We start from the raw sequence: 15,693 nt of genomic DNA, 5'->3' as shown, positions 1-15,693 counted from the left end.
CAGGCTGGTCTCGAACTCACAGAGATCCGCCTGCCTCTGCCTCCCGAGTGCTGGGATTAAAGGCGTGCGCCACCATCGCCCGGCTTCTGATTTTTTTTTTTTCTTTCTTAAACCCAGAATAGCTTAAAGGAAAAATTTAGAATTCTTAGTTTTAACTTTTAAGATGTACTAAATACATTTTGTGTTAGTCTGAGATGAGAATCTCATATCCAGGCCCTACTGTAGTGTCATCTCCACCTGGCTACAAAATGTAGAGAGAATGTATGATAGTGTCTTATAGCTTCTGACCACAACTGTCTTTCAGCAGCTAGTTACTTATGTGATATGGAGGGTGTTGTCTCTAGCCATTGCATTTTTACCATGTCACAGTTAGTACACTCACATCTCAGGCTTTTTAGTAGAACTGCCTTTGGATTGTTAACTTTCAGTTAGAGTGCTTCAACTTAACATTGTCAAAGTGTTAAGATAAGAAAACTGATAGTTGTTAAGCTGTCTATTCAAAGATGTCTAAACTGGAACCAGGCATCATAGCACACACCATTATTCACAGTACTAGGGAGACACTGGGGAGACAGAGGCAGGTGAATTTCTGGGTTCCTGGCCAGCCAGGGCTAGATGGTGAGACCTGGTCTTGATGGAAAAAAAATCACAAACTGTACAAATTTCAAAGATTAAAAGATTCTTTCTCATTTTAATTATATGTTTGTTTTAAACCAGAAAAATTTATCAGTGCATGTTAATGTGTCCAGCATATTAGTATTTCTTATTTACCTTGGTTAACAGAGAGTACTATGGAATTTTCTGAAAGCCTCCTTCTTGTTTTTCTTGTCTGTAGTATTAGAATGGCACTCTCATACAGTTTTTATGGAGAGAATAATTTAACCAACTGAAATGTCAGTATCATTTCCTGTGATAGATAGGTAATTTCTCATGCAATGCTAAGTGGGATGCTATTTGGATTATGAGTTTAGTGTACATTTTCCTAATATCAGAATGGTCTGTTTTCTCATTTATTGTTTCCTAGGTATTGATTATCTTACACTTGAATGTTATTATATGCAACATTATTATTCAAATTCTCTCAATGAAAATATGACAGGATTGAATTTATACTGATTATAGATGACTATTAACGGTACTCAACTATAACAATGTATACTTTTTTTTTCCCTGAACTGTGAAAAATTGAAATGAGCCAGGCAGAGGTAGTACACACCTTTATTCCCAGCACTCTGGAGGCTGGGGCAAGTGGATCTCTGTAAGTTCCAGGTCAGCCAGGGATACACAGAGAAACGTCTCGCAAAAGAAAAACAAAACTTTACACATTCATATGTATGTAAGAGTAAGAACTTTAAATTATCCCCTCAAAGTCATACCAATCTTAACTTCTTATGTGATAATGGATCCGAATCCTCTTTTTGGTTTTTCGAGACAGGGTTTCTCTGTGGTTTTGGAGCCTGTCCTGGAACTAGCTCTTGTAGACCAGGCTGGTCTCGAACTCACAGAGATCTGCCTGCCTCTGCCTCCTGAGAGCTGGGGTTAAAGACGTGCGCCACCGCTGCCCGGCTTGAATCCTCTTAACTTAGAAGATATTCAGGTAACTTTAGATTCCAGTATTATACTATATTATTATTGAATACTAGTAAACTATAGCTTTTACTAGTTTTCCCTTTTGAAACTCAGAGATAACTATAAATAGTTCATGGAGATTCTCCTTTATACAACTTCAGGGCTTTTAGAATTGTGAATAGAATATGGAGGCTAGATCAGGGTTTAATTTTAAGTCGTAGGAATCCAAATATAGGTACAGTTTTGTCACCTTCCCAAGGAAAGCACATGCACCCACATTTAAATGTCTTTTCAGAAGGTTTTTGTTTTGTTTTGTTTCTTTTTGGTTATTGTCTTTTTGAGACAGGTTTTTTTTTCCCTGTGTAACATCCCTGGCTTTCCTAGAGCTCTAGATCAGGCTGACCTGAAATTCACAAAATCTGCCTGCTTCTCTCTTCTGAGTTTTGTGATTAAAGGCATGCACCACCATGTCTGACTTTTGGAAAGTTTTATAGAGACAAAACTTTTTTTGCCTTTTCTTTGCAGAATGTTTGGCTTATATGCATTTGGGTTTATTAATATAATTCTGGCCTTTGAACATTTAGTTATAATAAGAAAGATTGTGCTTATTCTATAAAACAGTTAATACTGAAACTTTTTAAATTAGTGATAATATTCCTAATATCTACTTTCAGTTCATAATTTTTAATATCTCAGTATATATTTCATTCAAACAAGTTTAAAATATCTCTATATTTTTTAGATATTTTGAACAGAGTTAACCCCAGCTCACATTCACGAGGAATAAAGAATGGCGCACTTAACCGAGGTACAATATTATTTTATTGCTTTAATTTTAAGCTTAAATATTTTGAAAAGTTCATTATATAGAAATGCATTCAATGTGTTGTATAATTTTAAAATACAGGTTTTACTACTTCATTCAAGCCTACAAGTCAACGCTTCTCAAATCCAGCATCAAATCCTGTGGCTGCCTTGCCAGTAAAGTTTCATCCTGAATCTAGATCTGCAGATAGCTCTGTTATTGTTCAACCATTTTCTAAACCTGTAAGTGTTTTTGAAACTCCTTAGCCAGCTCAGGAAATATTAACAATACTCAAGTAAAATTATCAATTATCAACAAGTAGCACCGATTAGTTAGCATAATGGGTATCTCAAGGTCACCATCTTTATGACCTTAGTAAGATGGGGGAATATGCTTAAACTGACTAGGTATAGCTTTGAAAACCAAGACTGTCAAAGTGTAAACAAAAGGATTATAATGAATATCACATGATAGAAAAATATTTATGCTTGCAAACTTGGCCAGGTATTTTTAATTTCGAAACTATTGAGAAGCCTTGATAGCATTTTATTCTGAGAAATGTACCTTCATACTTTAATTAAAAATTTTTAGTAAAAAGTAATAGATAATGATAATTAAAATTTATTAAGCTAATGATGGATAAATGTTTGTACTAAGTGCTGTGCATAAATTAATCTCATTTAATTCTTAAATATACCTAGAAAGTAGGCATTGTTACCTCATTTTTATAGTTGAATAAATACTGAGGTTTACAGTGATTGAATGATTCACTGAGGACCCGTAGCTGGGTGGATCTCAGATCTCAGGATAGGCTAATTCATTATATATACGCATACACACATACATATACATATATACACATATACACACATATATGCATGTGTGTTTGTTGTATATGAGTGTATTGTTTGCAAAATGGAAGTACTGCCTCAATTTAGCAGTTCTAAGGATGGTGTGCAATTCTGGAGAGTTTTTCAAGACACTTTCAAGTGTTTGGGGTTCAACACCTTTGTTCTTTTTCACTGTTTGACATTAGTGTTGATGAAATAAACAACATTGACCAAGCCACTGATAGCTTAGTGTGAGTCAAAACCAGGACTCATCTGCACAGTGTTTGCAGGTTAGCCACCTACGATGCACTCTCAATGAAGTACTTCACTTACAGGCGGTGTCACAATGAAATTTTTCAATATATTAAACATAAACTTCCATTAATGTTATTTTGTTAACTGTACTCTTAAATATGTATCTTTTAAACGTTATGTATGGCAAAGTGGGTAGTGTACATACAACATTTCTGTGTCTGAAGTATCTTCATGATTGTCTTTAGGAAAAGCATTAGCATGATTAGTAAGCTGAAATACCCTCTGCATTTTACTTGAAATTATGGCTGACAAGCTGTAGTACATTATTTCTTCATATCATTATTGCCATAAACTATGTGACTTAAACACAAACAACATACATTAATTATCTTATAGTCTTATAGTTTCTGTTGGTAGGAGGCAGATCGTAGCTTAGCTGGATCCTCTGCTTTAGTTTTTAATAGGACTCCCATTCAGGATGTGGTTCTCAAAGTAGTCTCATCAGGAACATTGCTGGGGAAGTATCTCCCAAGTTTCAGATGCTTATTGGTAGCATTGGTTTCCTAACTGAGTCTCAGTATCCTGGGTTTTGGCTAATTCCTTGCCATATGGGTCTTCCCAAAATGACTGCTTGCCTCCTTAAAGAAAGGGGAAGTTCTTTGTTGGTGGAGGTGATGGTGTTTTTTGTTTTGTTTTTAGTCAGCTTTTCTCTGTGTAACCCTGGCTGTTCTGGAACTCAGTCTAGTTCAGGATGGCCTCAACTCACAGAGATCTGCCTGCCTCTGCCTCCCAGGTGCTGGGACTACTGCCCGACATGACTTATTAGTCTTAAGAAATAATTCTGTTCATAAAATGATGTTATATACCTTGTCATCTTTACCATGTTATTTTGTTAAGAATCAAGCCAGCTGTCCAAGCCACATTAAAAGGAAGGGAATTCATACCGGGATGGTATCACGGAGTCCACTTTAGAATTCAGTCCTCAGTTTAGTACAAAAATCTTCACTATCAGTATCATCACTTTACAAGGCTAACCTGGGATACCGGCGGCTCTGGCTCTCAAAATGAAAATAAAAATTACAAAAATAAAAACTAATACTACTTTTATGTATCTGCAAATAATTTTTTATAAAATCCTCATGCTGCTCCATAATGGATTTAATGTAATTAAAAAATAAACTAATATTTAATATTTCTGTTTTAATTTCTAGTTTGTAAATGTAAAAAGTGTTTTGGGGTTTAGTTATTTTTAAATGTGTGAGATCATTGGGGATTTAACTCAGTTGTGTAGAGTCCTTGCTAAGGCCCTGGGTTCCGTCCTCAGCTCCGAGGGGGAAAAAAAAAGACAAAAAAGACAAAATAGCCAAAAAAGACCAAAAAACATAACAGAACAAGGTAACTGGTTCTTGACTCCCTGAACAAGTGTCAGGCATGGGTTCCATCTAAAGGTGTGGACCTTAAATCTAATCAAATAGCAAAAAATAAATGTGTAAGATCATTTTGATGTTGGAAAGTTAAGTGAGTATTGCCTTAGTGAATAGTAAATATCCTTAAAATATTTCTTTAGACAAAAAACAGTTAAGAGACTACTCACTTTCTATCTTGGATCCTGTAAGGTTCCAAAGGCTATTATTATTCATGTTCTTAAATACAGGAAATGTTACAGTTAACTTGTTTTCTTCTACTTGTCATTAGTTGTTTTGGCATTTAGAGTAGAAAACTGGAGAAAAAAGTTGACTAATATTGTTAGATAAATAAATCTAACAGTCTCAAGAAGAAAGCAGAGGGATGGTATCTTAACTTTTATAAAAGTTAGAAACTAGAATCTTTTCAGTTAAGAATATTTTATTTCTTTGGACATAAACCACCTCAATTGATGGTTTGTAGTCCTGGAATCTTACTGGAAAAAAGCCAGTTTGTCTGTTTGTATGGGAGCCTAGAAATCATACATTTAAATCTCAGCTATCTTTGTGGTCAAAACTAAAATCACAGACTTGTGTTCTGGAATGAATGGTCTTATTTTAGGGGCTTTCATCATGAATATCGGAAACTACTTTTAATTATTTTTATTGATTTAATTTTAATTTATTAAATTATAATTATAGTTTACATTTAATATCATGTTTTATTTGTTTAATTTTTCATAGAATAGCTTTGTGTCTTAGCACTTTTTTCAGGCAAGTTTGGGATATATTGCTGTTAATATCATCAATAAAATCAATATGATTCATGACTAATTAATATGAATTATTTCATTTATAAATTTACTTATTTAGTTTTTTGAGACAGGGTTTCTCTGTGTAGTCATAGATTTCTTAGAACTCACTTTATAAACCTGGCTGGCCTTGAGTTTATAGAGAGAGGCAGAGGCAGGTGGATCTTTGTGAATTTGAAGCCAGTCTGGTCTAGAGAATGAGTTCCAAGACACCCAGAACTACACTGAATAGCCCTGTCTTAAAAAACAAAACAAACAAACAAAAACCCCCCACATTCTTGTTTGCTATATTTTCTTTTTTCTTGTTTGTTTATTATTTATGCAGTTTTTTTTTACTGAATTCTGCTATTTACTTCTTGATAATTTTGCAATTTTAGAACCTCTCAGCATGTATTGGTCTTACAGATATAAAGTAAGCTTGCATTTTTTTTACTTTAAAAACACTGGATTAGAGTTTGCTACTCAGGTTAGGTAATCAATTTTTAGCTGGGCAGACAGGAATAAATGAAATTTTGATAGTTGACAATTTTGCCCACTAGTAACTACATTTGTGCTTTTTAACTTGTTGAACTATCAAAGGTTTTTATTTTAATGATGTAAATATTCCATTAAATTGCTTTTATACATGTGTTTAAAACAATAATTATAATTATATCCAGTACATGTAATCTTCTTTCTTGGAATTTAACAGGGTTATATAACAAACTCTCCACGAGTTGTGTCTAACAACTCTTCAGAGTTACTGTTTGATCTGACCCAGGATACAGGATTATCACATTACCAAGCGGGACCATCACTTTCTATTGCAGGTTGGTGTCACTATTTTTTTTCCTTAAAATAGTTAAACTTGATGGATAATCATATGGAATCACCTTTGTTTTGGAACCCATATCTTTATGTGAAAGTATTTATTATATAGACTGCTATAAATAGCTTTTAAATGTCTTTTTGAGGTTTTATATAAAATCTTCACAAAGTCACATTGTACTCATTTTTCCTATGAATTCAACCTTAAAAATTCTTTAAAAAAAATCAATGAAGGCTTCAGATAATATAAACATTGTTAAGAAAATTCAGTTTATGTTGCCCCTAGTATAAAAAAAGTATATGGCTGTAATTGAATTCTTAATTAGGTTAGCGTCTTTCTAGTTCAGTAAGTGATTTCATTATATAGTTAAGTATGATTTTATGGTGCTGTAAAGTAGCTATAATAAAGAAATAGATTTTGGACTAGTGACATGACTCAGCATGCAAAGGCACTTGCTTCCAAGCATATTGACCTGAGTTTCCATGCTTGGGGCTCACATAGTGGGACGAGAGAACTGACTTGTAGCAAATTGCCCTCTGACCTCCACATGTGTGCTGTGGCATGGCTGTATTTACCATGCTCTCCTTTCCCTCCTCTTCTCTCGTAACTAAAAGGTAATTTAAATAACTAGTTTTTGAATTTGGCCGTGTACATCTATAATCAGCGTTTGAGAGGCTGTGGCAGAGGATTATTATCAGTTTGAGGTCAAGCTGGACTATGTAATGATTTCACAGCTATACTGTGCTACATAGTGTAACTGTGTCTCAAAAACAGAAAGACAAAGACTTAGACATAGTAAAAAATGGTCTTTAGAAGAGTAATAAATTTATCTATTGATGATTTAAAGTTCCTTTAGTGCATATGATAAGCATTCTTCATTAATTTGAAATATATTAGCATACCATGGAGAAATTTTTGTCTTTGTGAAAATTCCTCCTCATCAAGGCAAGTTAGTTCTTAAGCAATAGCTATTTGTATTTATTGAAGTATTTTAACTAAGATGTACAAAGTTTTTTGGAATGTTTAGATTGTTTAATAAATAGTTAATGAGGTGTTTAACAGACTTTCCTGCACTTTTTTTTCATAATAGGGCTTAAGGTGCTTTTCCATTTTAAAAATACCTTATTTGATGAACACGTCTCTGAATGTCACATACATAGTTTACTAAAATGTTTACTAATATCTTGTTAATAAAATAGGTACAAGCGAAAAGAAACGGAGAAAAAATATTTGTATTAAATCTGGCATTAGGAAGCTCATAGACTTTACTCATAGAAAAAGTCTACAGTCTTGAGACTTCTGGGAAGAAAGAACCAATAAAGACTCCTATTCTCCCTCCCAGCTTTCTACTACAGTGAGTGAAACTTCATTAAGTGGGATAACTAGGAAGTTTTAGGTTTGAACCTCTGCTCTTAAGATTTAATTTTTATCAGATCAGCTGACCTCTTCATAGTTTCGATTTTTTTCATATTAAGAGATGGGGCTATTAATTTTTCTTCTATAATTTATTCAGTTCTCCACATGGAGCTAGGCACCTGAAGATAGCATTTTGATTATTGCTCTAGTTCACACAGGGCTTTTTTTAATGCCCACACAAGATAAGTGAAACGTGAATTACATTTATAACAAATGTCAGTATCAGTCAGTGTTGATCTTTTAGTAGCATGATTGACTGACAGATTACTGTCCGTGGAGATTATGGGGTTTGAGTTTGTGAAGGAAAGTAGGATTTTTACTGGCAGAGCTAGAATTATTTGGGGATGGAGAATAGCACAAGCCTAGCAAAACAGATAAAGGGTCAGAATATAAAACACAAAGCAGGACCAATTGACATGGCTCAGTTGGTAAAAGCATTTACTTCCAAGTCTTGACAACTTTGATTCCTGGAATCTACATGGTGGAAGGAGAGAACAGACTCACAAATTGTTCTGAGTTTCACCCAAATGCAGTGACTTGTGCATACCCTCACTCATTCACAGAGATAAATAAATAAATGTAAAAAAGATTGGAATGAATGCAGTGGTTTTATTTATTTATTTATGTATTTAGGTTTTTCGAGACAGGGTTTCTCTGTGGCTTTGGAGCCTGTCCTGGAACTTGCTCTGTAGACCAGGCTGGGCTCGAACTCACAGAGATCCGCCTGCTTCTGCCTCCCGAGTGCTGGGATTAAAGGCGTGCGCCACCATCGCCTGGCTTCAGTGGTTTTATTTAATGTTGAGATTTCTCATGTTAAATTCTTAAATTGAAGAAGTCTATTTTTACATTATAATCTATTTTATAATTGATTAATTAAAAATGCTATCACCTATATGTTTTCCAAGTAACATAAACATGTTAGTATGATTACACTACCAGAGATCTTTTTCATATATGTGCAGTTTGTCTGTCTCAGATCAAATGTTTTGAAGATTGTGAGAGAAACCATTATTACTTTGTCTTAAAAGATGAAACAGTGACTGGGGCAGACTGCTTGGACTGGCTTTTTGGAACCCATTCTCTTTGGATGTATACCTTGTTCAGCCTAGATATATAGGGAGGGCCTTGGTCCTTTTTCAAAGCAATGTGCCTTACCCTCTCTGAAGAGTGGATGTGGTGTGGGGTAGGGGACAAAGTGGAAGGGATGGGAGGAGGAAGTAAAATTGGTGTGTAAAATGCAAAAAGTTAGTTTGTTTTCTTTTTTAAAAAAAATTAAAAAATTTTTAAACAGATGAAACAGTGAAATGAACTAGTATAATCTTATTTTCTTGGCAAGTTTGTCCTCATTAAAAATAGTAATAGCAGATCTTTTGGAATAATTTTATCCTTTAAAGCAAGTTAAGGTATAAAGTGCCTTGTTAGTAATGGTAATTGTTCTTTTTCTTTATGTACCAAGTATTTTAAGGTTCTTTCAATACATTGTTTGACCTTAAAGTAACTGTAAAATAAGGTAGCAAAAACGGAAATTGAAACTCAGAAGTCAAATAAGAATGCATAAGTAGAGACTGACAGATTCTGGGTTTGTTTCTACAGTTAGTGTACAGAGGGGCTACTTAATGTGCAGTTTGAGAGTCTTTGCTACAATATACATTATATTTTATTTTTAAAAAGGACTTTGTTTGGCCTAGTTAGAGTCTAACTGTCCCTCTTTCTCTTGCTGATACTCTAAGGTTTAATCCTTTAGCGTTATGGTGCTTTAGCTAAATGGGAAATTATTTTAAATAATGAAATATCTATGTAAACAAAGATTCATGTAGAAGTCTAATAAATCAAATAGAAGAGTTTTTTATTTTTTTACTTTTGGTCAGACACTCCTTAATATAGTCCCTTAAAAGAGACACAGCTCCCTCCCTTATGCCCTTTCTATTGAATGAGTAAAATATTATTCAGGTATAGAAGTTTCTACTTTGTATATAGCAATAAGTGTGTAATGTCATAAGCTATGAGAGATCACTTTGTTAGGTGGGAAAAGACTAATCACATAAGGCATTTTAGGTAGTTACAAAATTTTATCTGGGCATGGTGGTGCACACCTTTAATCCCAGCACTCAGGAGGCAGAGACAGGCAGATCCCTGAGTTCAAGGCCAGCCTATTCTACAAAGTGAGTTCCAGGGCATCCCAGGTTGCACAGAGAAACTCTGTCTTGGGAAAAAAATGAAAGAAGTTATAGGATCTGATGTTTGGAGCAAATTATTGGGTATGCTTGCCTGTGTGTGTGTGTGTGTGTGTGTGTGTGTGTGTGTGTGTGTGTGTGTGTGTGTGTGTAGTACAAACTTAAGCATCTGAAGATTATTGTTGGTTCTTAGGAACTTCAGAATATCTTTCCTCAGTGTCATTATTTTTTTTCAAGCCATATTGAGAATGTACTTGCATAGGAAGGCAGTTTCACACATTGATTGAATAAATGTAGTTCTTAGTAAGTTTTTATGCTTTTTCCTTAGACTCTTTAAGTTTGTATCATATAATTTGTTTGCTTTTTTTTTTTGTTTGTTTGTTTTTTGTTTTTTAGGACAGGGTAGCCCTGGTTGGCTTGGAACTGGTTAGGTAGATCAGACTGGCCTCAAATTCACAGACCTCTGCTTACTTCTGCCTCCCAAGAATTGGAATTAAAGGTGTGTGTGCCACTGTGCCTAGAAATATCATTTAATTTTTATCATTGATATAGTATAGTTCCATTATATCATATATATTAGTTCCCACATATAAACTTAACTAGTTATGAGCAGCATTTTATAATATTTTAAAATCTTTTTCTACTGTTTAAATCATTTTAGGTTTGAATGAAAGTTCATTTTCATCAAAACGTCCTGGTTCTGACATAAGCAGTGTTAACCAAAAAAAGCCTAAACCCAGTGACAATATTTCTGGAGCAGATGCCTCTTCTATTGTCTCTTTAGAAAAGCCTCCATCAGTGATGTCTCTGCAGGTGACACCATCACAAGGTAAATGAGAATAAAATTACTGTAATATTTAAAGGTAAGTTTTGCAACTGTTACAAATTCAGAGACTAATAGTGGTTATTTAACGTTAAAAAGTGCTGAATTTGGGGCCTGGAGAGATGGCTTATTGGATATGAGCACTTACAACTTTTGCAGAAAACCTGGGTTTGATCCCCAGCATCCACATTGAGTGGCTTACAACCATCAGCTAATTCCATGGAGCTTCAGGGTGCCAAACATTGTCCTCTGGCCACCTCACAGCCATCAACACAAATGTGACATTCATGTACACGTGTGTCTGTACCCAGAAGTAATTAAAAATAATTCGGAAAAAAACCCTAAAAAGTGATGACTTTTATTTCATAATTGATCTGAATTCATTTTAGGTGCAAATTGTTCATCAAATCAATCTAAAAATGGAACAACTTTTCCAAGAGCATGTCCTAAGTGTAATATTCACTTCAATCTTTTGGATCCTCTGAAAAATCACATGACGGTAAAAATTTTTTAGATTCTAATTTGAAAAAGTTTGAAAATCTCTAAAAATGTTAATGACCAATTTATAGTAAATTTTGGTTTGTTCGAACACTTTAGGTATGAAATCTTATATTGGATATATTCATAGTGAGTGCTTAGGTAAAAATTTATATTCAAAATGATTCTATATATTTAATCCCAGTATTTGTGAGGCAGAGGCAGATGAATCTCTGAATTCAAGGCCGGCCTGATCTACAGGACAGTCAGAGCTACACAGAGAAACCCTGTTTCAAAAAACAAGCAAACAAACAAAAAACAAAGAGAGATAGTAAAATTCCTTATTTCATATATTTATATTTGCTTATTGTATTCTGATTTTAAACACAATATACTGATTAAGCCATTCAGATTTGTAAAACACTTTAATTTTAAAATTCTATACTGTGTGTATGTATATATGCTAATGTGTGTTTTCTGCATTAGATGATGAAGATCTAAGATACGCATATATTGTCAGTATTCAGATATAAACTTCAAATGCTCATGTTTTTCACTTGAAATATTGTTTTGATAAAGTTCAGAATATAGTTTGCACAATTATTACAGATTTGTTTCAAGTTTAATAGAAAGCTTTTGATTTAGATTTTTAAGGAAATTTGGAAGTATTTATGAAGTATAAACTTTAGTTAAGACTTCCTTCAAATATTAGCTTTTACTATGCTCTTTTGTGCCTTTATAAAAATGTTATGTAATCTTGTTCCTACTATAAATGACTGGAAGGCAAAAGAAGATAAGAAGAATAGCATATAGAATACAAAAGGAAGTGAATGAGGGAAAAGAATTAAGTACCTATTAACAATTTTTTATTCATCATTTTCAAAAACAAACAAAACCAGGAGGAACTCACTGGCAGTTCATGGGGAAAGGGGAGACATATTGGTCAATGGTATAGCCACTGGTTAAATTGCCCATACTACTGTACATAACCCTTTACTCATGAAAGTAATCCTAATCAAACTTACTGAGCTTGAAAAGTAAGCAAAAAGAAAACTGAAGACAGGAGGACTACTTACTACTTATTGGGAACAGGCAAAGTAGGAAGAAGGACAAGAGAGGATAATGAGGGTTGAATGTGATCAAAATATATTATGTACAAATATGATGTCATATTGAAACCCATGCTTATGAACGATTAGTAGACAAAAAACTTTAAAAATCCCAATCCTAGTCTCTTTTATTCAGAATTATATTTGATTTATCCTACTTCCAGCTCCCAGAATGTAGCCTTGTGAACTGTCCTTCATGCTTCACTCATACAGGAAAATTATCCTGTTAATGGAATTTCCACTTTAAATGACAGTTTATATGTTTGATGTTAGAGATAGAGGGGCAAAAGGGAGTACATTAGTTCTGCTTACTCATTTTTTGACCAGGTATTATAATCATATGATTCATAAAAGCCTACACAGGGATGCTAGTGAGGAATCTGGCCCCAATTCACATCTGCCTGATTCATAAGGTAGTCCTTAAAATAACTTCATATTAGTTTGCTTTATGTACTCTTGGTTTTCTTTTTGTGTTTACAGGTAAATATAAAATGTTTTTATTTTCCCCTATTATATGTACAGATTTTATTATACTGTATAATCTTCTTGGCCTAATTGGCTTTCTGTTGCTGTGATGGAAACATCATGATTAAAAGTAACATAGAAAAGAAAGGTTACCTGTCAGCTTACATTCAGACTATCATGAAAGGAAGTCATCGCAGGAACCTAGAGGCAGGAACTGAAGCAGAGACCTTGGAAGAATGTTGCCTACTGGCTTGCCTCACATGACTTGCTCAGTTGACCTTATTATCCAACACAGGACTACTTGCACATGTATGGCACTGCCCCTAGTAGGCTAGGCACACCCACATCAGTCCTTAATAAAAAAAAATTGCCTCACAGACTCATACAGTCCAGTGTCATGGAGTCATTTTCTCAATTGAAGTTTCCATTTTTCAGATGACCCTAGTTTGTGTCAAGTTTACAAAAGGCTAATCCTGCACTTGGAAAGATTATTGACCTCTGTCCTAAATGTGTGTGTGTTTTAATATCTTTTAGAATTATTTATGATTACTTCTATTGGAAATTGCCAAATGCCATGTAATATTCAAATAGTAGAACACCAGAGCATTTTATGAAAGTAACATAATTCATGCAATGTGTATTTATGTATTTTCTTGTATATTTTATTCTTGTATATATTCTTTATTTCATAATGGACATATACATAATCAAATCTAGGAAGGGTAAATTTAAAACCATGGGGCAATATTTTGGCACAGAAAGACAAAAACTACATGATCTAAAAAAGTTATCTCAGAAGTAGAAATATTTTTAGTCTAAGAAGGTTAAAGATGGAGTTGGAGAGATTAACAGCTAATACTCTGTTGTAGTTATATCGGAGGTAAGTTCTTACGTTGTTTAAGAATATAGCACAGTAGGGCATAACATTAACCCATTAGTAATTAGAAGACTCTGCATCCAATTTTCCTGTGATAGTTGTGATTTTCTTTCCCCATAGGAGTTTTAAATAAGATAGTGCTTTGTTTGTCAAAATAATGCCATTGATACATATTTATAATATATAAATTTTAAGTAAGTTCATTCTTTTAATCTGCCTCCTGACACTTGTCTTTTTGAGACTGAATCCAGAGCCTTGTGCATGCTGGACAAGTTCTCTACCATTGACTCAGCCACAGCTCTTGAGTGATTTTCTGTAGTAGAGTCAGATTGCTCCATATCGTGCTTCCTTTCCTTAGGATTAAAAGTAGTATTATCCTTATAAAAGTCCTTAGAAATAGCTTGATATTCCTAATTTTGAGTTCATATATTTTAACATGTACCTTAGGAAAAATCTAGAAATAAGGCTGGAACTTTAGACTCAGGACTCAGAAGCAGAGGCAGGCAAATCTTTGTGAAATCAAGGCCAGACTGGTTTATTTAGTAAATTGCCAGCCAGTTCTGTCTCAAAAAAGAAATACAGAAACATAACAAACCCTTTCTTGGCTCACTTCGTAAATTAAAAAAAATTGGGGGAGGGGGTTGTGCTTCCATTTTATCAATGGAAAAAAAGATAGTCTTTTAGGATACTAATGTACTTAGCCCTGTCTGAACTGGAACTCTCTGTATAGACCAGGCTGGCCTTGAACTCACATAAGTCCACCTGCTTCTGCCCCCTGAGTGCTGGGATTAAAGGTGTAAGCCTTTATGCTCAGCTAAAATGGACTTATTTTAATTTTGTTTATGAGTTATCATGAGTATAAATTAGTTATGTTCCTCTCTGAGTCAGTTTTATTCAGCATTTTTCCTACTTCCTAGATATATTTTAAATGTTTTTTTTTTTTTTGATGTTTTTACTTTTGTAGGTATAGAAATTCAAAAGTTACGGTATGTGAAGATAGTTCAAGCAATCTGTTCCTTACAGGAGTACCTAATCTCCAGAACCCACATTTAAAAAGATCTAGGTGGTGTTCATGTTGAGGTGCCAAGTTAGATAGCTGGTGCTTGAGGAATGGCAGCAAACTTGTTGTCTGGCCTGCATATACATGTGAATGTATAAATGCTCACACCCACATGTACACACCTGCATTTACATACACAGAGTATAAATGTTGAACATGAAATGAAGCAGGAATAATGTAACCTTGGCAAAGATGCTGTACATCTGTCTATCACAGGCCTGGCTCCTCATGTCAGACTGAATGTTTGATGAATGATAATAATGGAAAGACCTACATGTGACAAAAGAGGAAGTGGATGTTGTAACAATAGGACGGAATAATTAAGATTTTCAGATGCTGGTTTAATAGCACACTTAAGAAGCTTTTTGTTATAAAACAATTACCTGTGTTTCTTAAAAAACAAAAAGCAGAAACAACTTCTTAGGCTTCTACCTGTAGACATTGTGGTCCCAAGAATTACCATTTCTGTTTATTTATTAATTGGATTTTTGAGGCAGGGTTCCTGCCTGTCCTGGAACTCTAGACCAGGCTGGCCTTGAACGCTTGCCTCTGCCTTCCAAGAGTAGAGTAAAGGCCTCTCAAGTGTAGAGATTAAAGGCATGTGCCCCCATCAGGCAGGAATTACCATTTTAATGAGCACCTCTGAATTTTCTGATGCAGATTTTTCTAGGTTTGCCCTTGAAGAAAAAAATACTAAAAAAGCCCTACAACTGAAAATTGTATACAATAAGTAACTTATATATTATTTATTTATTTATTTTTATTTATTTTGGTTTTTCAAGACAGTGTTTCTCTGTGGTTTTGGCTGGC

General features: G+C 34.2%; 1 protein-coding gene across 1 annotated transcript in view; it reads left to right on the top strand.

Moving 5' to 3' along the window:
- Positions 1-1,122: 1,122 nt before the first annotated feature.
- Positions 1,123-15,693, top strand: part of Znf280d (zinc finger protein 280D) — a 62,782-nt gene continuing 48,211 nt past the window's right edge. Inside the window, exons 1-6 of the mRNA XM_005347705.1 lie at positions 1,123-1,135; positions 2,312-2,377; positions 2,477-2,616; positions 6,366-6,483; positions 10,734-10,901; positions 11,285-11,394. Coding sequence (XP_005347762.1) covers positions 1,123-1,135; positions 2,312-2,377; positions 2,477-2,616; positions 6,366-6,483; positions 10,734-10,901; positions 11,285-11,394 — 615 coding nt within the window. The remainder of the gene's footprint in view (positions 1,136-2,311; positions 2,378-2,476; positions 2,617-6,365; positions 6,484-10,733; positions 10,902-11,284; positions 11,395-15,693) is intronic.

Source organism: Microtus ochrogaster, chromosome 5 (genome assembly GCF_000317375.1).
Source record: "Microtus ochrogaster isolate Prairie Vole_2 chromosome 5, MicOch1.0, whole genome shotgun sequence".
In the NCBI taxonomy this organism is placed as follows: Eukaryota; Metazoa; Chordata; class Mammalia; order Rodentia; family Cricetidae; genus Microtus; species Microtus ochrogaster.
The sequence above is the reverse complement of the archived record's forward strand: the minus strand, read 5'-3'. Positions and strand labels throughout refer to the sequence as shown.